Here is a 25,886-nt window from a genome sequence, read left to right as displayed (position 1 = left end):
CTCTTTTAGCTGCAACCAGTTCTGAGAGAGACAGATGAGTGTTTCATTTCTGTGACGAGTTCTGATTAGCTTTTAGTCATATTTTCTTTGACCCAGCTGACAACAAGGAGCTGAGAAGGGCAGTGCCAACAGCAATGGCTGTCTGAAACAAGTGTGCCTCAAGGCGCCAGCTTTGGATCATCCCAGTAAAGAAACAACGCAAAACTAACTTCACTTTCCTATTCAGGGTCCAGTTGTATTTGACCACTTAAATTAGTGAAACAGCATTTTCCAAACACAATCCAAATGGAAAAAGGGACATGGAACTCTCAGACTTAAACATAAATACGGGAAGGAAGAGTCTTAAAACCATTTCCCACTAATAAATAGTAAGGCTTTGTTTGTAACCAGTTATCAAAATTGACCCAATAGTAGTAAAATACAAATAAAACTTTCTTTACAACAGAGTTGAGGCTATTCATTTGGAAAAGGCTAGACCAGGTCAAACCTAAGTGGCAATGACTGTGTCCTGATGTTTTGCTGGACAAAAACATTTCATTAACTGTTAAAAAGCTTGGACGCAAATCTGTGATTCTAAGTTAATTTTTAACGGATGTTATGCCACTGCAGAAATAGGGTCTTAAAAAAAATGGCATCCCTTTATGACAAGGGACACTGCGTCCCTAGCGTCTTCAACGGTCCAAGATGGCCCCCAGAACAGGTCCCAGAGTCTTGTTTAATCAAGTGCATGCATTATTGCTAAGAAGAGTCACCGAGGGTCAGAGCTCTGTCCACTGTTTCCTACGGGGCCATCCAGAACGGCATCTGCTGCTTGGCTCTTGGCTGTGATGAAGGGTACTGATAGCCCAAACTCCAGCCCTGGGGAAAACTACTTGCATTTTTATGACCTCCATGTTCTTCCTCTTCATCAGAGGAATCTGCAGCGTAAGCCACTAAGCCAAATCCTTTCTCTGCCGTTTTCATCTTCTTGGCTGGATAATCTAGAAGAGAGAACAAACCCAACCCCATCCCCACCAAAAAAAAACAAAAAAACAAACAAACAAACCATAAATTCGTTAATAAAAAAAAGATGTTAATTGTAAGTGGTTAGTTGGACACCATTTTGTAGTCCCAGGGTCAATGGTCACCCCAAAACGTTGATGATCACACGAAAAACAGCCAGCACCAGCAAATGAGAATCCACCAGAACCATGTAAGAAAACAGAGAAAGAAAAAAGAAAAAAAAAAAGAAAAGAAAAAGGAAAGTTAGCAAGTGAGACTCTGAGGACTACCATTTCACCACTTAAAGAGCTAAAAGAAAAGAAGAAAAGAAGAACTACTTTTTCTTCTGTTCATTTTTACCAACTGGAAGCAAGGAACACAAATGATCCCATGCACAGGAGGCAGCGTTCCGGGTGCTGTGGGTGATGGGCTCAGCTCCCGACACTTAGGAAATTTAACTCTTCCTAAGTCTACACCAGATGACCTCCAGTCAGGCAATATAAACAGCAGGGTTTGAAATGACCTCCCAAACATTTGTATTTCCTAGGATTTTCATGCTACTGTTGATATGTATTAATATAAAGCAAGCAACCCTATTCCTGACACAGGATGGTTAAAAGTAAAAACTATATATTGTCCTTATAAATTAAAAAATATACATAGTTATTAGCCAGTAGATTACAGAGGTTGGATTAAATCTGAATGACCAACAGGTTAGAATACTAAGAGCGTATGACCACCCGTCTCAGTTACCCCACACCCCCAGCTACACTTCACTCACCATGGCTTCCTGTTAAGGCCCCAGACCCATTCCTTTCATCAGACTCCGTTTTTATTCCAGTCACTGGAAAGGCTGGTGGAGGCATCAACTGCCTGTTAAAAATCATGACATTTTTTTTTTTTCAGAGAAATTCAGTATTTTAAATTACCGTGAGCCAAAATAATTGTAACAACTGCTGATATGAATAACAAAAGACTGCTACCTTAACAGCTTGCCTTTACCTTTGCCCTCTTCAAACTATCAACAAGCCAGGCTAAACTATTAAAAGAACTCAGGTCCCTCCTAAGCAGTCAAAAGCACATACTAGCTGCTGCTCACTGCCCTTTTAGGAAGGTCGATGTCACAAACAGGAAAGGAGAATTCGTGTATTACACGCATCAGAAACTACACAATTCAAACATCTATATACATGATGTGGTGTAGTTCATTTTTATGTGTATAGGCATGTTGCTTACATATATGTGCACTATGTGCCAAGTTCTCATGAGCCAGAAAAGGGTGGTCAATCTCCTGGGACTGTAGTTTCTAATGGTTATGAGCTACCATGAGGGTGCTGGGAGCGGAACCGGGATCCTGATTAACTCTTAACCCCTGAGTCATCCTAGCACACACCCTTTTCATTTTTTTAAGGCAGAGTCTCATGTAGCCCAGGATAGCCTCAAGCTTGATGGCCATTGGTCCTCTTGCCTTTCCCTCCTGAAAAGGCATGTACCACACAGCCGACTATCATTCTGAAGCTTGATTGTATTAGCACTTCTGTGACTGCCTAACCTTAGGAAAATGTCCCTAAACCAGAATATAACTGTCATGAGACAGTGAAAGGGGTTAGCATCATATTATCCAGTGTTCAATTAGCTGTTCTATTCCAATTAACTTACCTGTCCCTCTCTCGCTCTTTGCCTGAGGAACTTGCTGGCTTCGATCCTGCGCCTTCTATCTCATTCTGACTGGAGAAGCCTGTACCTAAATTAGTCATATGAATGGGTCCATGCTATGAGCAGAAAAATACAGTAGCATTAGCAAATCTACAACTGCTGCATTGACTTTAGCTCCTTAATGTAACTGTCAAGTACCTCATCTTTCTGATAAACTGCCATCGTTCAATGGCATTACATGGTCTTTGGGCTTTGGGAGAGTAACTATAGTCAAGTAGGGGTTCTTGTTTCTGTATAACTTTGTCAAGGGGATGGTGTAACTTCTAGAAACCTAGTGACAAAAATTGCAAAAGGTTTTGGTCTGAAGATGTCTCAAGGCTGTGATAAGACATAAATGCCTCTCCTAGGAAACAGGAACAAAACTACTCTTGTCTTTCCTGGTACTGGGGATTAAACTCTGGGCCCTGTGCTCGCTACACGTGCTCCACCACTGACCTACACCTCCTCTAAATCGTCTTTGTCAGTGACTATGTTCAGAATGTAGCATCACTCCATTTTCACAGGGTTTTCCTGGTGGGAGAGCAGGGCAGAGCAGAGAGAAGTTGTCCTTCATTTTTAAGGGGGTAATGAGGACAGTAAGTGAAAGCCACAGGTTAAATAAAAATCATGAATTTGAAGATTGACAGTTTTTGTTGAGTGGCTTTCAATCATTTTAAGTAAAAAAAAAAAAAAAAAAAGCAAGCATGCTGTTGGTCACGGGAGACTTCCCTCTACACTGTGTTATCACACTGACTTCCAAACAAGCAAATCAAAACCAGAAAAAACAAACAAAAAACTGGCAAAGGAGACTCATTCTTGCTTTAAACTCCTCAAGAATTAAATGGTAACCTAAATGAATTCCACGATGCAAACTCTTATTTAAAGGGAGATCACAGCAAGGTAATATAAAGGAAGACTGGGTGTTTATTTAACCTGGTATCCAAGCAGTCCAGATTCCCGTTCGTCAGGCAGCTCCTCTGTGAATCGCCTCTTCTGTGACTGGGGCTGAGCTGGGAGTGGGGGCTGGGGCTGGGGGCCAGCAGGCAAGGCAGTTTTGACAGGAGCAGCAGGAATAAAAGGAGTACTTATTGGACTCTAGGACCAAAGAAACCAAGGGGGAATAAAGTATGAGATGTTGGAGGCATAATGTCAAGAAAAGGCCTGAATAGTCAGCATGTTTCAGGAAGTCAATACTGCCAACCTCCCAGAGCTGCCCATCAGTTTTGGGTGCTGATCTCATGCATCTGAAGCACTGGGAGAACACACAACACTGACTGGCCAGGAAGTTCCAAATGAAACAATAAGCATGCATCCAAAACTTCTATTACTAACAAATGTGTTTATAGTTGTCTAATTTTTACATCTTTTGAGATCCTAACTTTATGTAAGGAAATACAGAGTCTTTGCATAGCACACTGTACTCCAGGATTACACAGCTTGATCCACTGTACCACTTTGCATTTCAAGGACAAAGAGCTGTGTGCAGCTCAAAGCTGGGGAATTTTGCATCTGCCTTAAGTATAAAAAGTAAAATAGCCTGGGCTGAGTAGTTAAGAACTGTTGGGAGATAATCTGATGTATTTTGATGCTAATTACTGCTTTATTTCTGTGATCCACCTTTTGCTTAATAAAAAGCCATCCCACCTGGGCAGGACAGAGGAGACAGGTGGGGCTAGGAGAGGAAGAGATTGTGGGAAGAAAAAAGGACAGCCAGTAGGAGAAAGGAGAGAGACCTGAAGGGAAGAAAGGAAGGCTGCCATGGTTACCTGGAGGAGAAGCACATGGCTGGCGTGGATGGAGAATCGGGCCCAGATGAGGAACTTTGAAAAGTGTTTGGGATTATGGATGGAAAGTAAATTGACAGAAGTTATTGGAAACAGATGGCATGGGATTGAGGCAGGGATCCCAACTACAGGAGGTAATTTAGAAGGTTAAAATCTCCCCTGCCCAGGTTAACTAAGGCTATTTAAAAATAACAAATGTCTGTGTCTTAACTGATTGCTAGCCGGGCCTACAAGTAACACAGATAATTCTGATAATACATGTAATTCTTGCTGGTATTGTTGAGGACCTTGGTTTAGTTCCCAGCAACCACAAGCATCTCCCAAGTGTCTGTGTAATCCAATGTTCTGTTCTGACATCTTTAGGTACCAGACATACATACAATGAATATATGTACAGACACACATACATGCAAAACACTCATAAACATAAAATAATCTCAGAGTTTAAAAAAACAAAACAAACGGGGACTAGAGAGATGGGTCGGCAGTTAAGAGCAGTTTGCTCCTGAGATCAATTCCCAACCATATGGTGGCTCACAACCATCTGTAATGTGATCTGATGCCCTCTCCTGGCCTGCAGAGCACTCATAGAACATACAGAACATCTTTAATAAAAAAAAAAGTAAAATAGCTGAGCTTGATAGTACATGTACTTTTCATTTCAGCACTCAGGAGGCACAAGCAGGCAGATCTTTGTGAATTTAAGGTTCTGGTCTACACAGCAAGTTCTAGGCCATCAGATAAAGACTATCAAAATGTAAAATAGCATTGATCAGGGATTATAATCAGAATTTAGTTTTAAGTCTTTTTAAATTTTATATGTGGCATACATACACACACATAGCACATGCGCCTGTACACACTCTTGGAGGCCAGAGGACATTGGGTATCTCTTATTTTCCAACTATTCTTTTGATGCAAGTTATCTCCTTGAGCCTGAAAATGATTTTCTGGCCTAGCTGTAAGTCAAAAGGATCCTTCTGTCTCTGCCTCCTGGGAGCCGGGGTTTCGGGTATGTGCAGAAATGCCTGAATGCTAGAATCCAATATGAGGTCCTCATAACTGCCCAGCAAAAGCGAGCCAATAAGATCTTTTTTGTTGCCGGGCGGTGGTGGCGCACGCCTTTAATCCCAGCACTTGGGAGGCAGAGGCAGGCGGATCGCTGTGAGTTCGAGGCCAGCCTGGTCTACAAAGTGAGTCTAGGACAGCCAAGGCTACACAGAGAGACCCTGTCTCGAAAAACAAAAAACAAAACAAAACAAGATCTTTTTTGTTATAAACCTTACAACCTTCAGTGCTCATAGCTCACAGATAGCTAGTTTTAAATGGTTTAAAAGCTAAGCTTATTCTGGCATGGGTCCACTATGAGAAGACCACATAGAGGGACCACCATTAACCCATTACCATGCTCCAACTTAGCCTTTCCCTTGCCACCGAGGACTGTAGATAATGCATACAGATGGACTAGACATGTAATCTTTTCCTAAATTTCTATTTCATTACTCATTTTATTGATGGTGCTGGGGACTAGAACCAAGGCCAAGTACTGAACTTTCTCTACCCACTAAAATTGGATTCCAAAATTGTCTAAACCCGAGTTTAAGTAAGATTTTTGTTCCAAATCATATCTCCGTAAGAGTTACTTTTCAGAACCTTTGTTTATCTGTAACACAGAAAACATAACAGTAACAACATGGCCTAACTCCTGAGAAAAGATAATGAGACGGGCCAACTTCATCAAGAATTAATGCTCACACTCAGAAGCATCACAGCTGGGAGGGAAACCATCTGTGTGAGACTGAGAATGAAAGCCAGGTAGTGGAGGTACATACCTTTAACCCCAGCACCCAGGAGGAAGAGACAGGGGCAGGCAGAGCTTTGAGTGTGAGGCTAGCCTGGCCTGAAGAGCAGGTGGGTTCTATTTGTCCACTGTTACTTGTGCATAGAGTTTATGAGTGACTCCTTTGCCATACAAATTTCTTTTTAAAGTCCAGAAGTAGATGGGTCTTCTTTGATACAAGGTTAAGGGTTCTTTTGGTTGTGTTCATTTGAGACAGGGTTTCTCTGTGTATCCCTGGCTGTCCTGGAATGCACTCTGTAGACAGGCTGGTTCTGCCTCCCAGGAGCTGGGATTAAAGGCAATGTGCCACCACCTCCTGGCCAGAGGCTATTTTTCTTTTTGGTTTTTTCAAGACAGGATTTCTCTGTGTAGCCTTGGCTGTCCTGGACTCACTTTGTAGACCAGGCTGGCCTCAAACTCAAGAGATCCACCTGCCTCTGCCTCCCAAGTGCTGGGATTAAAGGTGTGCGCCACCACGCCCTGCTGAGGTTATTTTTCTAGATCACTGATAGCAGAGCACATTATTCTTAGTACAATAATATAAACTTTGGTAAGCAATACATCATGTATTCCCTTTTGCATCTCTATACAACTATTGTTTCCATTATCAGAACTTTTAAAAGAAAACTTAATTATACTAAAATCATGTCATTGTGTTTGAACTAGTTAGTTAGTCCAACCAAATATCCCCCCATTCAAGTGATCAAATATTTATAGATACCATCTTTTACCCAGACAATGATCCAAAAGGATAAAGACAATCCTTAGCACGGCAAAACAGTTGCTATTGTGTGTGTGCCTTCTATCCTGCCAACCCTTGTCTACCACTCTAGAGGTGGTGGGTCCTAGAAGAAGGAGCCAATAGATGAGGTAGACTAAAGTCTTATGCAATCACTAACTTTTTAAAAAATGATGTATTTATTTATTTAATGTATATGAGTTCTCAATCTACATGTACACCTGCAGGACAGAAGAGGGCATCAGATCCCAGTAGAGATTGTTGTGAACCACCATGTGGTTGTCAGGAGTTGAACTCAGGACCTTTGGAAGAGCACAGTGCTCTTTCTTAACCACTGAGCCATCTCTAGCCCGCAGTGTCAACCTTATTCAGAGGATCTGACAATTAACACTCCAAGGGTTAAGAGGAGTCATATGGGGGCTGGAGAGATGACTCAGAGGTTAAGAGCACTGTTTGCTCATCCAGAGGTGCTGGGTTCAATTTCCAGCAACTACATGGTGGCTCACAACCATCTGTAATGAGATCTGGCATGCAGGCAGAATATTGTGTATACAATAGAAATATAAATAAATCTTAAAAAAAAAAAAAAAAAAAAAAAGGAGTCATATGAGTAACATGCATGACAGACAAACCTCCCTTGGTAAACACTCTCCCCTCTCCCCACAGAGGCATATAAACTATTAACAAGAGCCAGTCTTAATAATCTGAGGTAAACTCACTCCTATCCACTACGCCGGGGTCAGGCATGAAAGCATAATCCAAGAACGATTCTGTGAATCTTGTCTTGTTTTCTTGGCGTGTTCTTACAAGTACTCAGAATTCTTATACACTCCGTTCTTGGGCCATGTTCCAACATCTCCCCCTCTTTATTTTTTACAGTAGGATATGCAGAGTGATTTTGAGATGGTGCATGTACTGAGTATAATACATTGCTACCAAAACCAGAGAACCAAGCTATGTTCAGGAACATGGTTATGTTAGTAGGCTGATCAGAAAAACAGAATAGCTTGAAAAAGACTTATAGGATTAGTAGTTCTGGTATCTTGTAAAACATAAGCCCATATGTGCCTTCATAGGCATACAAATGTTATAATGGCCTATGCAGATGGCTAAGAGGCTCAAATCCCATATAAAAATTAAACACAATCCCTTCTTCAGAAGAATGAGTATTACACTGCTAAGGTCCAGTCATAAACATAGTCATTAGGGAAAATAACAGGAGCTGAATTCATCCAGTTTACAAGCTGAAGCAAAGAGGATGAGAAACATTAGATCAATACATGAGTTCAGAGGCCCAGGTCAAAATAGCACCGACATTGAAAAAAAAAAAAAAAAAGCCGGGCGTGGTGGCGCACGCCTTTAATCCCAGCACTCGGGAGGCAGAGGCAGGCGGATCGCTGTGAGTTCAAGGCCACCCTGGTCTACAAAGAGAGTCCAGGATGGCCAAGGCTACACAGAGAAACCCTGTCTCGAAAAAAAAACAAAAAAAAACAAAAAAAAAAAACCCAAAAAACCCCACCAATCTCAGGTGACATAAAACTGTGTGCTTCATAGAATAATGTCACCTTCGTGTATAGGGCCTTAGCCTGCCTCTGCCTCCCGGAGTGCTGGGCAGGTGTGCACCACTACGCCCGGCTCCACATCCAGATTTTTAACGTGGGCTCACACTCAAGGCCCTCCTATTTCTGTGACAGGTGTGTCACTGACCAAGCTCTTCCCAGCCCTGTAGTGTTTACTGCCAGGATGAAAAGAGCTAACTCAGAGCTGAGTAGTCAGGTGTGTCATCCTAAAGTCAGGAATTTCAGGCATTTAACGCCTCGATTACATGTGAATACTTCAAATAACAAAATGCTAATGTGTCTCAGGGGTAAAGGCACTTGTCACCAAATCTGATGCTCTAAGTTCAACTCTGGACTTAGTCTGGAATTGACATGGTGGAAGGAGAGGGAAAAACCCTCTTCTCTTACACATTGTCTGCTGATGTCCTCACATTCAAAGTGGCATGCACAAAGTGTTCATATATAGAGGTTGGAGAGATGGCTCAGTGGTCATAGCAGTTGGTGGTCCTGTTGTGACCCCAGGTTTAGTTTCCAGAAACCACAACTGAAATTTTACATGTACTTGTTAACTCCAGACTTAGGGGCTCTGACCCCTCTTTTGATTTCCACAGCACAAGTACACATGGAGTGTACACATACAAAAAAGAAAACAAATAAAAACAATAAAAAGAAAAAAACTTCAGTTCCAACCACGAAGAGGTGTGTCAGCACGGCATGGTGGCGCACACCTTTAATCCCAGCACATGGAGGCCGAGACAGGTGGCTCTCTGTGAGTTCGAGGCCAGCCTGGTCTACAAAGGGCATCCAGGACAGCCAAGGCTACACAGAGAAACTCTGTCTCTAAAAACAAAAACACAAACAAACAAAAAAAGAGGTATAGGTGTGATAAGTCAGCCTCTTTGCCCTTGAGAACTTTAGACCACAAAGCTAAGGGCAGGGAACAAACTCCGACCTGCCACTCACATTAGGTATTTTCTACAGCTTTTATACAGCAGCAAGAGTACCTGTGACAGAGACAGTACAGCCTCCACAGTCTAACACATTTGTCATTGAGTGCTTTATAGAACCTCTGCCAACGACCCACTTGAAAGAGCTCAATGGGAGCAAGACTTGTGAAGCTAACTAAAGACTGTGGAGATGAGATCGCATTGTACCAAACACAGACTAGGACTGACTTCTAGAAAGCACCCTTTCCTCAGCCTCTTCCTAAGCTCAACAATAGCACACCACATATCCTGGCATCCTACCTGTCCAGTGCTAGCTGGAGGCTGCACTTGTGTTATCGGATATTGTGTTGGCACAGGTGGAACTCCAGTAGGTAATGCTGGCAAGACTCCAGGTGCCAATGAAACGGCTGGTGGCACTATGCTTGGTACTCCGTAGGGAGGCTGAACTGGCTGCTGAGGAGGGGGAACAACAGGGTAACCAGACTGATAGCCATTGGATGGATAATATGGTGGCTGAGGAGGGATACTACTTATAGCAGAGGGTTGTGTATAGCCTGAGGGGGGAAGAAAAAAAGTGTTTAATCAGCTGCAGCAAAATGAAACATTTTACCCGATTATTAATCAACACTAGGAAGATAAGCACTGAGGCCCCAATGGCTTCCTAAATCACCTGAAGTTGAAGGGACCACCACTAGCCTAGCCTCAAGGATCACACTTAACCGTAAACATCAGTACCAAAGCATTTTAACACTAAAGTCATACACACCTGGTAAAGGTACAGCAGTATTAATTTGATTCACAAATCTAGAATATTCAGCATGAACCTGAAAAAAGTCGAGAAAGCAGGGTTAAGAAAAGCCAATCCCAAGTGCCTTCATACTTACAGGGGTATGACTACATACTAAAACCAAAGCAATTGGAAACCAAAATATTTCCCCTGATGTTCTAATTTAAATATGAGTTAAAGGGACTATTAAACTGTATGTAAATCCGCACATCAGCAGGAACACAACCCTAAACACCCAAACTACTCAATTCTGGAGCACAAAATCATTCAGAAAGCAACCATTAAAGAAATTAGAAAAATACTAAGTTACTACATAAATGGTAAGAATTGATTTAATGTCAGATGTGGTGGTTCATGTCTTCAATCCCAGCACCCGGGAGGAAGGGGCAGGCAGGTCCCTGTGAGTTCAAGGACAGCCAAGGCTAGCAGAGACCCTGTCTCAAAAAACCAAACCAAACCCAAAAAGTACCTTCACGAAATCGCCAGATTAAGCTGAGCATGATGGCATACGCCTGTGATCCCAGCACACAGTGAGGCAGAGGCAGAAGGATCACTGTTGAGTTCAAGTCTAGCATGGCCTACAAAGCGAGTCTAAGACAGCTAAGGCTACACAGAGAAACCCTGTCTCAAAAAAACAAAACAAGGGCTAGAGAGACAGCTCAGAGGTTAAGAGCATTGTCTGCGCTTCCAAAGGTCCTGAGTTCAATTCCCAGCAACCACATGGTGGCTCACAACCATCTATAATGAGATCTGTTGCCCTCTTCTGGCCTGCAAGCACACACAGGGGCAGAATATTGTACAAATAATAAATAAACAAATCTTTAAAAAAAAAAAAAAAAGAAAGAAAGAAAGGAAAGGTCTTATTATGCACCACGGGATAGCCTTGAAATTGTTATATAGACCAGACTGACCTTGAGCACACAAATTGTCTGCCTCTACTTCCCACAGTATTGGGATTAAAAATGTGTACCAATACACCTGGCTCACTCAAATACATTTTCTCAACTGTCACAGACTCAGACTACTGAAGTCATAGTTGTCAGGTACAAAAATAGTTAAATTACCATCGTGGTCAGTATCTCAGTTAGGTTTTCTACTGTTGTGCTGAAGCACCATGACCAAAGCAAGTTGGGGAGCAAAGAGTTAAATTGGCTCACACTTGCATATCATGTTCATGGAAGGAAGTCAAAACAGGAATACAAACAGGGCAGGAACCTGGCTGGAGGCAGGAGCCAGTGCAGAGGCCATGGAGGGGTGCTGCTTACTGCTTTGTTTCTCTTGGATTTTCTCAACTAAGACCCACTCTCTCTGATGACTCTAGCGGCATCAAGCTCACAGAAAACTAGTCCGTGTCGCTGCATGTAACGTGGACTACCCATCACATCGTGTGCTCCAGATGCTCATTACGCAGTTAGGTTTTACTTTAGCTTAATTAAAATTTAGCACAACTATAATATATCTTAATTTACTTTTTAAAGACTATGACAAATTCCAGGAAGGGCTGCTTATAGGTCAGCGCTAGAGTATACAACTGTTTATAACTGAGCCCTGGTTTCTACCCCAGCAACACACACAGACTCACTGTTTGTAGGAGATTCTCACAGAGCTTCTTGGCAGCAGCAAGGCCTTCAGGTTTGGGGTGACTGCAAATAAGAACAAACCACAGGACCCGAAGAGCAGAGTCAGAGTCTCATCTTCTCTTCTTATGCTACTGTACACACTTTACTTTAGCATAGTCACTGCAGCTCAAACCCAACCCTCTGAGGTCATTTACTAGAAACACAAAGATAAGCACCTTATCTTTTTTTCTTTTTGTTTTAAAAAAAGACAGGAGGCCAGGTGGTGGTGGCACACACCTTTAATCCCAGCACTTGGGAGGCACAGGCAGGTGGATTGCTGTGAGTTCGAGGCCAGCCTCATCTACAAAGCCAGTCCAGGACAGCCAAGGCTACACAGAGAAACCCTGTCTCAAAAAACAAAAAACAAACAAAAAACCAACCAACCAACCAACAAACAAAGGATATTACCATGTAGCTCTAGCTGTCTTGGAACTGTGCAAATTAGGCAACCCTCAAACACAAAGATCTGCCTGCCTCTGCTTCCCTGAATGCTAGGATTAAAGGGATGTGCCACCACCCCCAGATACTAACGTTAAGTCTTTTAAGTTATAACTTATATACCATTGCGGCATATGTTTTTCAGTACCTCTTCTCTGGATAATAGTACTTTTGACATAAAGAGACAATGGATGGGGGGATGCTGGAGAAATGGTTCAATAGTTAAGAGTCGTTACGACTCTTCCAGAGGACCTGAGTCTGATTCCTAACACCTACATGGTAGCTTACAACCATCTTCAATGCCAGTTCCAGGTGATTCAGCATCCTCTTCTGGACTGTTCTTGCACCAGGTACATACACAGTACACATACATACATACATATGTGTAGGCAAAACACTTAAACACATAAAATAAAACAGAGAGGGAGAAAGGAGAAACTAATTCGGGTGTCATTTGTAATCTCAAGCACTTGGGGAGACAAGATCAGAAATTCAAGGTCACTCTGGGCTACACAATCTATTTAAGATGAGTACATGAGACCCTGTCCAAAATATTAAAATACCATAGGCCAGTTGAGATGACACACACCTTTAATCCCAGCACTGTGAAGCTAGAGGCAGGGATATCCCAGTGAATTTGAGGCCAGCCTGGCTTACATACTAAGTTCTAGGACAGCTAGGGTTATGCAGAGACGTCAGCAGTTTAAATCAGTTATTATAGGCATGGTCTGAGTGTTAGTATAGCAACAGGGTGCTTGCTTGCCTAACACTTAAAAATTCCTAGATTCAAACCTTAGGACCAGAGCCAGGTGGTGGTGGCGCACGCTTTTAATCCCAGCACCCAGGAGCCAGAGGCCAGTCTGGTCTACAGAGTCCAGGATAGCCAAGGCTACACAGAGAAACCCTTAGGACCACCACCAAATTTTTATTTTATAATCAAATAATAATAGAATTTAAAGACTTGAATGGTAGCCATGCAGTGCTGGCACATACCTTTAATCCCAGCACTGGGGGGTAGAGGGGAGTAGGCAGATCTCTGAGTTCAGAGGACAGCCTGGTCTACAGAAGGAGTTCTAGGACAGCCATGGCTACACAAAAAAGCTCTGTCTCCAAAAACCAAGATTTGAATGCTAAAGCCACAACTAATCCTTCTAATTTAGCTTTTAAAAATATTTTCCCTGGCTGGAAAGATGGCTCAGAGGTTTAAGAGCACTGTCTGCTCTTCCAAAGGTCCTGAGCTCAATCCCCAGCAACCATATGGTGGCTCCTAAGCATCTATGAGATCTGGTGTCCTCTTGTGGCATGCTGGCTCACATGTAGGTAGAATACTATATAAATATTAAATAAATAAATCTTTTATTTTATGTATATAGGTGTTTTGCCTGCACAGATCTGTGTACCAAATGTGTAGAGTGCTGTTGTCAGCTGCCATTTGGGTCATAAAATCTAAGCTACGTCCTTTGGAAGAACAGCAAGTATTCTTAACTGCTGAGCCATCTCTCCAGCCCAAGACTTTCTAAATTCTTAAAATACTCATTTTTATTACTTCTAATTGTATTTAGTATTTGCATAGATAGGTGCCCTCGGAGGCCAAAGGCATCATATGCCCTAGAACTGGACTTACAAGTGGTTGTGAGATATCCTACTTAAGTGGTAGAATGAAACCCACGTCCTCTGGAGGAGCCTCAAGTGCTCAGGGCTGGGAAATCATGTCTCCAGCTGCAAATTAAGTTATCACCCCAAGCTTACTTCATTCCTCATATAGGTTTGTTTTTTTAATTTCTGAGGTACTCTCAAGAGACCTAGGTAGGCCTATAGGCCACCGTGTGCACAGGGTGTCCCTGGAAACCTGATCCCCCTGTTGCCCCATCTGCATGCCAGGGTCAGGGGTTTCCACTAGCACACAGATCTCACGTTATGAAGCCTGTTCTCTCAGGGTTCTTATCAACTATTGCAGCCTATGCTGAGTACACTGAGAAAGAGCTGTGTGTCCTCAGCTCTTGTCCATACCTGATATAAATATACATGGGTTCAAAAGCTTCTCGGCCTGATGCTGGCTCAATGCAGCCTGAGCCTTTGCCTCGTAGGAAAACTTTGGCACCAGTTTCAATTTGAATGTGTTGCAAATAGGAGCAACCTGGACCTTCTACTTTCTCCTTAACATTAAAAGTGGGCACAGCATGTTCTAGACCCACAAATAATTTATCTTGAACATAATGCATCTGTAAGAGAACAGAGTACTTTGATTAGTAATAGAGAAAATAATAAAATCTCGTAGAAAACCATTATACAAAGCAGTGTAATCCTCTATATACTTAGGATCGCTTCCATGTGGACCCTTAAAATTTTCTATCCACAATCTCAACTGTCCTGAAATCCACAATACAGCCTAGGCCTCATAACCTCAACCCTCTAGCCTCAGCCTCCTAAGGAGGGTTAACCTTGGTGTCTTTATGCCAGATTGAGCAAAGGTAGACTTGCAGTTGCTAATATTGTTAACTGCCTCTATCAGACTGCCTTATTAGCATGTCCGTGGGACACTTTCTTGTAAATTGATGCAGAAGGCCCAACTCTAGGCATGTGGGGCTAGGGCTGTGTTAGATATGGTGGTTGATACATAGCCTAACACTTGAGAGGTCAAGCAGGTGGATCTCTGTGACTTTGAGGCCAGCCTCATTCATGTAAGGAGTTCCACAACAGCCAGAGCTACATAATGAGACCCTGTCTGGGGGGCAGGGACAGGGGTGGGGGGAGGCTGGTGAGCTCTCCAGTGTTGACAACCTCCCTATGAGAGCACGCCTCTCACAAAGGCTCTCCCTCATCCTCTCCAGAAGAAACTCTGGCAGCAGCGCCTGGTGCAGAGCCCCGACTCCTACTTTATGGATGGGAAATGCCCAGGATGCTGCCAAATCCCCGTGGCCTACCACACACCAGCAGTCTTGTGTGCTGGCCGCTCCACTGTCCTATCAGCCACAGAAGGTAAAGCAGAGCTGGCAGGAGGGTGCTCCTCCAGGAGACGGCACGGAAAGCGCCCGAGTCAAGATGAGGGGGAACCATCCCAGTGGACACAGTTTACATATATTTAAAAAGGGGTGCGGGCATGGTGGCACACACCTTTAATCCCAGCACTTGGAAGGCAGAGGCAGGAGGCTCTCTAGGAGTTCTGGGCCATCCTGATCTACAAAACCGAATCCAGGACAGCCAGGGATATTACAAAGAGAAACCCTATCTACAAAGAGAAATTCTGTCTCAAAATACAAACAAAATCAAAAAAAAAAAAGAAAGAAAAAAAGAAAAAAAGAAAAGAAAGGGAAAGGGAAGGCAGGAAGGAAAGAGGGAAAAGAAGGCACCGAGCAGCACTCTCCAGCGGTTTCTGCTTCAAGCTCCCGCTTGACCTTCTCTCTTGCCATCCATGACAGTATAACTGAAAGCTGAGATTGCTTTTGGTTATGGTGTTTGTCATAGCAACTGAATGCTAATTAGAATAAGGCCTCTGCCGTATGTCCAAATTTTAAGGAGTTTTGGGTATCTAAGAATGTAACTAAAGTGGCAGGCAGAGTGCTTGCTTACCTAGCACATAAATAGCACATGGTAGCATATGGTGCTAATTCCTGACAGGGGGTGGGGGGTGGGTGATCAGATGGTTCTGGTCATCCTTTGTTACACAATGAGTTCCAGGCTAGCTAGGGACCCCTAAGACTCTATCTCCATTTTCCAGCCTCTGTGCCTGAGTGCCGAATGGCATATGCCACTATAACCTGCTCTAAGACCCTATCTTTTGTGTGTGTGTGTGTGGGGGGGGGGGGGGGTGTAAAGACAGAGATTCTGTGTAACAGCCCTGCCTGTCCTGGCCTCGGCCTCTGCCTCCCAAGTGCTAGGATCAAAGGCTTGCACCACCAGGCCTGACTCTAAGACCCTATCTTAATGAACACTTAAATGTGTGGAGCTCAGGACATGTCAGTTAGCAGAAGGGTAGCCCAACATGCATGGAACCCTGGGCTAGACCCACCCACCCAGCACTGCATTAAAAAAAAACCAAGCATGGTAGCACATATAGCATGAGAAGTCAAGGTTACTGAGGCTAGCCTGGGGTACATGAGAACTTATGGAGCTAGTAGCTTAGAGGAAGAGTACTTTCCTAGCACATTCTAAGCCCTGCTTGACCAAACAGGCACCACAAAACCTAAAACCCTTCATGCTCATGTACCTATTATCTACCTTACCTACAAAATGATTATTCTGGCCGGGCAGTGGTGGCGCACGTTTTTAATCCCAGCACTTGGGAGGCAGAGGCAGGCGGGTCGCTGTGAGTTCAAGGCCAGCCTGGTCTACAAAGCGAGTCCAGGACAGCCAGGGCTACACAGATATTTCAGTCAAAGACACACTCATGCACATTTGCACGCACACACACACATATACAGTGTTGATTAAGCATACCCACTTCTCTTCAATTCTTGTTCAATTAATTTTAAAAAACAGCAAAGACAGTGCTGGAAGGTGTTGGGTAGAACAGTCAGCCCTGTGATTTTCTGCAGTAAGGGCAGCTCTCTCCACCCCTTTGTCTAGGAGGAGTGTATCAGCAAAGTCTTGCTTCATCAGACTTAGCCTTCTTGGTCCTCCAGCTGTCAAGCGTACACACTCTACAGTCTTGTGTGCCCTTTGATCTAGCAACCCCCTCCACTTAAAACCCAATCAATATGAAGATTTTTATTTAATTGGCATTAGTTAGTCCATAATATTATAGAATATCTATAGCTCACATACTTTTAATTCAAAAACCCAGACAGCCACAACCACAGAAGCCCTTGTCTCAAAAACCTATGTATAAATAAATAAAAATTAAAAAGTAGGTAATTCTCAGGTTGGAACTTTGGTATTGTTTTTCTTCCTAGGTTATTATTTTGCAAAGACATTTTTATAACACAAAAAAGCTCTTGCCAAAACCTACTCCTGACTGGAAGGACGGCTTCTGATTAATAGCAGGAGACAACTGAGCGATGGGAGCTGGCTGGTGATAGACAGTGACTGTTGCACCATTAAAAGTTGGACTTGTCCCTGTGGCAGCCTTCACCACTCCATTGGTGATTATTTCTTTGATGCGGTTTACAGCTCCTAGGGAAAAATTACAGACAGTAAGATGCTATACAGGGGCCTGGGAATACAGCTGGTCAGTAAAGTGCTTACATTGCATTCATGAGGCCCCAGATTTGAGTTCTTATACCACAATAAAGAATGAGTTAACTAATGCTCAAAGATAAACACAGGCCAATGCTCAATTATATAAACCTCAACTCAGTGTTTAGATTCACAAATATGCAGCTCCATCCCTCTACACCCTCGTAGCCCATTGAGAGGTCATAAACAGCAGGCAAGAGCGTTTATCCAGCACAGAAGTCACATGGGCTGAAAATTACTTACTGTCTACTAACTCCCGTGTCTGCCCCTGAACATGAAGATACAACGGTCGATCCCTGTAAAAGGAATATAAAAGACTGATCTCAGAGTAGGGGAGATAAGGAAAGACCTGAGTTTGATCCCCTAAAATCCATTTTTAAAAAGCCAGGTATGTACTCCTAGTACTAAGGAGGTTGAGAAAGGAGAACTCCTGGAGCTCACAGGTCAGCCTGGTGGTCTACTTAATGAGTCCCAGGCCAGCAGAGAAACTGGCTACTGGAGCTGGACGTGGTGGCACACACCTTTAAGCCCAGCACTCAGGGAGGCAGAGGCAGGCAGATCACTATGAGTTCAAGGCCAGCCTGGTCTACAAAGTGAGTCCAGGACAGTCAAGGCTACACAGAGAAACCCTGTCTCAAACAAATAAACAAAAACAAAAACTGTCTACTGGAATGAGGCATAGTAGCACATGCACTTAATTCCAACATTCAGGGGGCAGAGACAGTTTTCTGGGGTTGAGGTGAACCTGGTCTACATAGTGAGTTCCAGGACAGCCAGAACTATGTATATGAAGTAAGACCATGTAGCTTTAAAAAAAAAAAAAAAAAGCAGGGGGTGGGGCATTTGCTGGGGATGGAAAGATGGTTATGAGTACTTCCTGTTCTGCAAAGGACCTAAGTTTGGTTCTCGGCTCTTGTACATAAGGCAAAGGCAAAACACTCATACACACAAAATAAAATAAATATATTTAAAAACAAAGAAATAGCTCCAGAGAAACAGTCACTAGAGCCCCAAACCATCCACACATTGAACACACAAAAAGGATGCTTTCAAGCTGGCGTGATGGTGGTGCACACCTATAATCCCAGCACAGGCAGAGGTAAGGTAGACCTCTGTGAGTTCAAGGCCAGGCTGGTCTACAAAGAGAGCCCAGGGTAGCCAAGGCTTCACAAGAAACCTTCTCTCAAAAAAATCCAAAAAAAAAAAAAGAAAGAAAAGAAAAGAAAAAGAAAACGAAAGAGACTGAGCTGGGCATGGTGGCACAAACCTTTAGTCCAGCATTTGGGAACAGAGGCAGGTGGATCTCTGAGTATGAGATTAGCCTGGTATACAGAGCAAGTTCCAGGACAGCCAATGCTACAAAGAGAAACCTTGTGTCAAAAAAACAAAACTAACCAAAACAAAAACAAGAAAAAGTAACAGACTAGAAGGATGGCCAAACAGTTAAGAGCTGTTGCTGCCCTTGCAGAGGCCCCAGAATCACATCAACATTCAGACTACTCATGACTGCCACTGACTCTGGTTCCAGAGAATCCAACTCTCCTGTCTGGCCCCTGTGGGGACTGGCATGCACATGGTACACAAACAGATAAGCATGTATACAAATACATTAAATCAAAAAAGACAAAATAAAAAAGCTGGACATGGTGGTGCACACCTTTAATCCCCACACTCAGGGTGGCAGAAGCAGCTGATCTCTGTTCTCTGTGTTTGAAGCCAGCCTGGTCTACAAAGTGAGTCCAGAACAGACAAGGCTACACAAAGAAACCATATCTCAAAAAACAAACAAAAAGATATCTTACATACTAACAGAAAGAAAAATTTAAAGGTGAGAATATCTATATACCTACAGTCTACAACTATCATATGGCCAAAAAATAAAATAACACTGAAAAACTGAAAGGTCTGGGAATGGACATCAGCAGTTGAGCTATGGTTAGTCCCCAATGGGGATGGAGTAGGTTTTACAACACAATACAAGACCTTTTGTGGGTATCTCTAGGTAGCCCTCACTGTCTTGGGACTTAGTACATAGACCCCACAGATTTGCCTGCTTCTGTCCCTGGGACAAATTAAAGGTGCTCACTACCATGCCTGACATTTGGAGACTATTTCTATAGGAAAAAGGTGTGTGTGTGTGTGTGTGTGTAGACTGTTTCTGTGAACAGGGTACAATAAAATCCAGAGGTTTTTTGTTTTAATGTGTATGGGTCTTCTGCATCCACATAGGTCTGTGAACCATAGGCACACCTGGTGCCCATAAACAGCTGGAAGTGGAGTTACAGTTATAAGTCACCATGTGCTTCTAGGCATCAAACCCAGGTCCTCTGCAAGAGCAGCCAGTATGCTGTCCCAGCCCTGAACAAGCACTCTCGGTCTCTCTGAGGCCTGGAGCTTACATTCAGCTGTGCTGACTAGTAACCCCTAGAGGTCCATCCTGGGCCCCGGCTTCTCCAGAGCAGAGATTACAGACACAAGCCGCAGCCTCAGGACTGGAATGCTCAAACTCAGGTCCTCACTGTGTTGTCTCTCCAGCCCAGGAAAAATACTTAAGTATTGAGCTATTAATTGTTCCCCAAGTTATAGGATACACACCCAGGTCCCACTTTGGCTTTCTCCTCGGTGGTCATGAACCGTCCCCGAGTTGACACAGCAGCCCCACTAAGCCGGCTGATCTAAAAGAAGACATGTTCCATTAAAAAGAGAATACAAGGACTGAAGCACCACAAATACATATAATTATACAATTTGCCAGGCATGCTGATGCACACCTTTAATCCCAGCACTTGGGAAGCAGAGTTAGGTGGATCACTGTGAGCTCCAGGCCAGCCTGGTCTACAACCAAGGCTACAGAGAAACCCTGTCTCAAAGAACGAAAAACAAAACTATAGTTTGGTATTAAGGTGTTAATACCCCAGAGAACAGGACTGCTTCTCCCATTTATTTCACCAAGTATAAATTGTCAGGTATCTGAAATTCCGATTGTATCAAGCCCATCCAGGGAAGTCACCCACATCTGTTTCAGCTTTTGTTTGTTTTTCGAGTTAGGGTTTCTCTGTGTAGCCTTGGCTATCCTGGACTCGCTTTGTAGAACAGGCTGGCCTCAAACTCCCAGAGATCCACCAGCTTCTGCCTCTGCCTCTGCCTCCCAAGCACTGGGATTACAGGACTGCGCCACCAAACCGGCCCACATCTGTTTCACTATCATCCCTTGCCAATCCTGGCTTTATGACCCAAATCCCCTCGGGAATACTTGTGCTCAGAAGCATCTTTCTGACTTCACTTGCCACTCGTCCCCAACACACCTCATCTTGAGTCTGTCCTCGAGTCAGCAAGTTCCTACATGTCAGAGGCACATCATTGATTTCCACTTCGGCCACCACCAGGTCATCTTTGCTTTTATTGCTAGTTAGGCCTTTGCCAGGAGCCTGAAGCTACAAAATAGAAGGGGGGAGAAAAAGAATTAAAAGCTTTTATAATGATTTCAGTTGTCAGATTTACAGCAATCGAGTCCCACCTACTTCCTGTTTTTTCCTTTACCAACAAAAATGTTTTTATCCAGTCATTCTTCACAAATGATATTAAAAAAGATATTAAAAGCTCATTTAAAAAAAACTCATTTAAATGGAATCACAGGACTGGCAAGACAGCTCATCAGCCTAACTTCAGTCAAACAAAACAAAACAAAAACCAGAAAAGTAGAGACTAGACAACACAAAGTAGTTATATGGCACCTGTGACCATACGTGCACGCGCGCACATACACACACACACACACACACACACACACACACACACACACACACACACACACCACAAAATATCTCAAGTAGCGACTAGAGATAGTGCTTGACAGTTATGAACACTAACTGCAGCCGAGTGTGGTGGTACACGCCTTTAGTACCTGCACCTGGGAGGCAAAGGCAGGTGGCTCTCTGAGGCCAGCCTGGTCTACAAAGTGAGATCCAGGACAGCTAGGGCTCTACAAGAGAAACCCTGTCTCTGTGTGTGTTGGGAGATTGAGGGGGAATTCTTTGCATCCACATAGTAGCTCACAGTCATCTGTGACCTCCAGTTTCAGGGGATCTGACACTCAGTTCTAGAATCTGGAGAGACTAGGCATAAACACGGTATACATACATATATGTAGACAAAACACCCATATACGGTAATAAAATTACTCAACATAGACTCAGTTTAAAAGATTATCATCAGCTTTAATCCTAGCACTGGGGAGGCAGAGGAAAGAGGATCTCTGTGAGTTCAAGGCCAGCCTGGGAGAGTTCCAAGAAAGACAGGGCTATGAAGGATACTATCTCAAAACACCACCAACAAAAAATCCTTTGAAAAAATTTTTTTTGCTCTTTCTTTTTTAGACAAGGACTTGTTCTACACTCCAGGATCTTATGAAAGCTAGAATGGCTTGAAACTTGCTATGTAACTATAGACGGACCACTGTGTCCAGTTTTATGAGCACTAGGGGCCAAAACTCATAGCTGCAGCTATGATGAGTAGGCATTCTACCAAGTATACTTCAGTCATCTCATAAATGTTTTAAAATAATTTATTTATTTTTATTTTATGTGCATTGGTGTTTTGCCTTCACGTATGTCTGTGTGAGGGTGTCGGATCTTGGAGGTAAAGACAGTTGTGAGCTGCCATGTGGGTGCTGGGAATTGAACCCAGGTCCTTTGGAAGAGCAGTCACTGCTCTTAACCGCTGAGCCATTTCTCCAGCCCCCTCATAAAATTTAATGATGTAAAAGAAAGTACAGACCAGAGGTAAATTAAAGCTCAGAGTTATGACACTTCATTAATCAATCTGTTGCCTGTTTGCAGAGTAAAACTGTGGAAGAAAGATTCACAACAACCCATACACCTCATTCAAGCAATGGGAGCTCTATTTGTGCAACTTTTTGTTTCTTTTTGTTTTTGTTTTTTTGTTTTGTTTTTTCGAAACAGGGTTTCTCTGTGTAGCCTTGGCCGTCCTGGACTCACTTTGTAGACCAGGCTGGCCTCGAACTCACAGTGATCCGCCTGCCTCTGCCTCCCGAGTACTGGGACTAAAGGCATGCGCCACCACGCCCCGCTCTGTGCAACTTTTTTTTAGGTTTATATTTTTATGTTGCACTTTATGGCAAGGCAAAGCTTCTGTCTGAAGGTTTAATTATCCTGAGACTAGAGTGAAATAACCAAATAATGCTCTCAACTTGTCTAAGAGCAAAACAATCAAAACAACTTATTTCTCCATTTTAGCTCATTTATATTTAAACATAAAAATACATACTTAAATCTAATTAGAGATTGTATTGGGCTTTCTTTCTTTCTTTCTTTTTTGAGACAGGGTTTCTCCGTGTAGCCTTGGCTATCCTGGACTCACTTGGGAAACCAGGCTGGCCTCAAACTCATATGGATCCGCCTGCCTCTGCCTCTCTGAGTCCTGGGATTAAAGAAAGGTGTATGGCACCACAACACCCTGTTTATTTTTCAAGACAGGCTTTCTCTGTGTAGCCTTGACTGTCCTGGACTCATTTTGTAGACCAGGCTGGCCTCGAACTCACAGCGATCTGCTTGCCTCTGCCTCCCACGTGCTGGGATTAAAGGCGTGCGCCACCACACCCGGCAGAGCTATTTATTTTTCAAATAACGTTCAAAGCTACAGGGGCTTCCTCTGTGTAGCCCTGGCTGGCCTCCAACTCAGACACTCACCTGCTTCTGCCTCCCGAGTCCTCGGATGAAAGCCGTGTGTCACCATTATAGATACAGTTCTAAATTTTAACTCTTGAGTGACAGCCACACAGCATGAGCACTGAGTTTTAATTCCCAGAGTGCAGGAACCAAGCCAGACATGAGAGCTTGCTTCTGACTTATCAATGCTCCTGCAGCAAGATGGGGGTGCACAGACACAAGAATCCCTGGGCACTCAAGTGAACACAGAGACCCTGACTCAGACAAGATGGAGAGTGAACACTGACCTCCTACAGTCACCATGGCAACATGTACCCTCACGTCCTCCTGACAAAACACTTGAACATGTCATACTCACAGAAGGGTAGCGAGATGGTCAGAGGGCAAAAGTGCTTACTGCCAGGCCTGATAACCTTAGTTCAATCACTAGATCCCTTACATAGCCAAGCCCAAAGTCCTATGACACTTAAGACACATATACAAATTAGTATTTTTAAAACATTCACTTTATTTACCAGAACTTCATGTATCAGAAACATATTGCTTTCAATGTCTTTAAAAATTAAGTCAAGTGCCGGGCATGGTGGCGCACGCCTTTAATCCCAGCACTCGGGAGGCAGAGGCAGGTGGATCGCTGTGAGTTCGAGGCCAGCCTGGTCCACAAAGCGGGTGCAGGACAGCCAAGGCTACACAGAGAAACCCTGTCTCGAAAAACAAAAACAACAATAAATAAATAAATAAATAAATTAAGTCAAGCTGGGCATAGTGTCCCATGCCTGTGACCCAGCACGAGGGAGGCAGAGGCAGGTGGACCTCTGTGAGGAGGTCTAGGCCAGCCAAGGCTGTTGCACAGAAAAACTCTGTCTCAAAAACAAAAAACAAAGTAACACGACCAGTGAAAATTGCCTGACCTCTAGGTATGATCATGGAATCGCCTGTCATCCCCAGCACTTGGGAGAAAGAGGCAAGCGGATTTCTGCAAGCAGGCCAGCCTGGTCTACATACAGAGCCACTATCTTTAAAAAAGAAAAAAAGCCGGGCGTGGTGGCGCACGCCTTTAATCCCAGCACTCGGGAGGCCGAGGCAGGCGGATCGCTGTGAGTTCAAGGCCAGCCTGGTCTACAAAGTGAGTCCAGGACAGCCAAGGCTACACAGAGAAACTCTGTCTAGAAAAACCAAAAAAAAAAAAGGAAGGAAAAAAAAAAAAAAAAGAAAGAAAGAAAGAAAAGAAAAGCCTCAGCCTTATAAGAAAAATTCAACTAGGAATCCATGTGAAGACTCCCCAGTGTGATCTCAACTCTCTATCCATTTTCACCTTCACTAACCCCGAAGATTACGCAACCGAAAGGCGACAATACCTTCTCGGCGGCGTTCTGCGATGGTTTCAGCTTCCCTTTGGCCATGAGCATAGCATTGATCTTGGCGGCCACTGCAGCAGCAGCATCCAAGGCTCCCGAGGGAGCGGCCGTGGCGGCGCCCCCAGGGCTTCCCCCGCTGCCGGCGGCTTCCCCACCGGGGGCCGCTGGGGGCAGGAAGAGAAGCGGGGCCGGAGCCGGTTGGTCCCATTTGCTGCGGCGCCTACAGGTAGGAACAGGAAAATACTGGGGCCTGTAGGAAACCTTCCTTTGTGTTCTCTTAGGACACAGAATCCCATTCTCCCTGCGGTGTTCCGGATTCATCACCGAGCTGCCGATCTAAAACTCGGGTACAGTCGTGCCCCCCGCCCCCAAATCCTTAGATCTTTCAACCCCTTCCCAAAACATCCCTTTTCCGGTCACTTCCACTCAAAGACTCAAGCCGGCCCGGCGTGCTCTTGCGTTTGCCTTCCCCTTGGCTCGCCCTTCTAAAACACTCCGAGTTCCCTTGTCCCTCGCACCTTGGCCGGCCTTTTTCCGGGCGCCCGAGGCCTGCTCAACATTCGCTCCGGAACCCGGGCCTCGGCGTCCGGACGCGCCCCCACTTACGGGCTGTGCACCCGCACGCAGCCTCCCGGGGCTCCCCCCACCCGGGCCCGTCCTCGCTGCCCCCCGCCTGGCCCGCGAAGCCCTTACCCGCCAGCTGCAGGATGTGTCGCGCTCCCTGCGGACATGGCGGCCGGCTCTAGTCAACCACCCGCCAACTACCCACCACCGCCCTCCCGCCACTTCCGCCCCGACGCGCTGACGCACGGCCCTTTCCGGCCGTGAGGTAGGGCGGTTCCGGTGAGAACTCAAGACTCCGATTGGACTCGCTGGCATTTAAAGCGGTCCGGAGGTTCTGTGGCTAGTGCGCCGGCGACTTTGCGGCCAGCTCCTTTGCCCCCAAGAAAGATGGCTGCTACGTTTGTCTTAAGAGCAAGGACCGCGCTGGGAGAATTCATCTTTATTGTGGGCAAGCTAGTCGCCTGGAGGACAGCTTTAAGTCCGAAAATGAAGCCGGTTTTCTTCGAATTCAGTTTGCTCATGTGGAGTCCCTACCTGTAGCTGAGAAGAAATCTTCCCGCGACTCCCGCCCATATCTCAGTTCAGTTTTTCAAAAAGGAAAGGATTCTTCCCAAAGTTCATTTGCATAATTTACTTTTCTTTCTTTTTTTTTTTTTTTTTTTTTTTAATATTTTTATTTAATTTTAATTTTAATTTATGTGCGTTGGTGTGAG

General features: G+C 44.2%; 1 protein-coding gene and 1 non-coding gene across 3 annotated transcripts; both read right to left on the bottom strand.

Moving 5' to 3' along the window:
- Window positions 1-265: 265 nt before the first annotated feature.
- Window positions 266-25,463, bottom strand: Khdc4 (KH domain containing 4, pre-mRNA splicing factor). 2 transcript variants are annotated; one of them, XM_051157483.1, is made up of 14 exons: window positions 25,303-25,463; window positions 24,610-24,829; window positions 20,870-20,998; window positions 20,160-20,239; window positions 17,808-17,860; window positions 17,338-17,501; window positions 14,400-14,611; window positions 11,915-11,975; window positions 10,312-10,369; window positions 9,846-10,099; window positions 3,610-3,771; window positions 2,641-2,753; window positions 1,763-1,854; window positions 266-980 (listed from the first exon to the last, which is right to left on the bottom strand). In XM_051157483.1, the coding sequence occupies exons 1-14, from the start codon at window positions 25,338-25,340 to the stop codon at window positions 781-783; spliced, it is 1,836 nt and encodes a 611-aa protein (XP_051013440.1). In that variant the 5' UTR covers window positions 25,341-25,463; the 3' UTR covers window positions 266-780. The 2 variants fall into 2 exon arrangements, with proteins under 2 accessions (XP_051013440.1, XP_051013441.1); XM_051157484.1 differs by having other exon boundaries at window positions 266-971.
- LOC127199665 (small Cajal body-specific RNA 4) lies at window positions 16,885-17,012 on the bottom strand. The gene has a single exon (XR_007831945.1). It is a non-coding gene; the product is annotated as a small Cajal body-specific RNA 4 (non-coding RNA).
- Window positions 25,464-25,886: the final 423 nt, after the last annotated feature.

This window comes from Acomys russatus, chromosome 15 (genome assembly GCF_903995435.1).
Source record: "Acomys russatus chromosome 15, mAcoRus1.1, whole genome shotgun sequence".
Classification (NCBI taxonomy): domain Eukaryota; kingdom Metazoa; phylum Chordata; class Mammalia; order Rodentia; family Muridae; genus Acomys; species Acomys russatus.
This window is presented reverse-complemented; position numbering and strand designations above follow the sequence as displayed.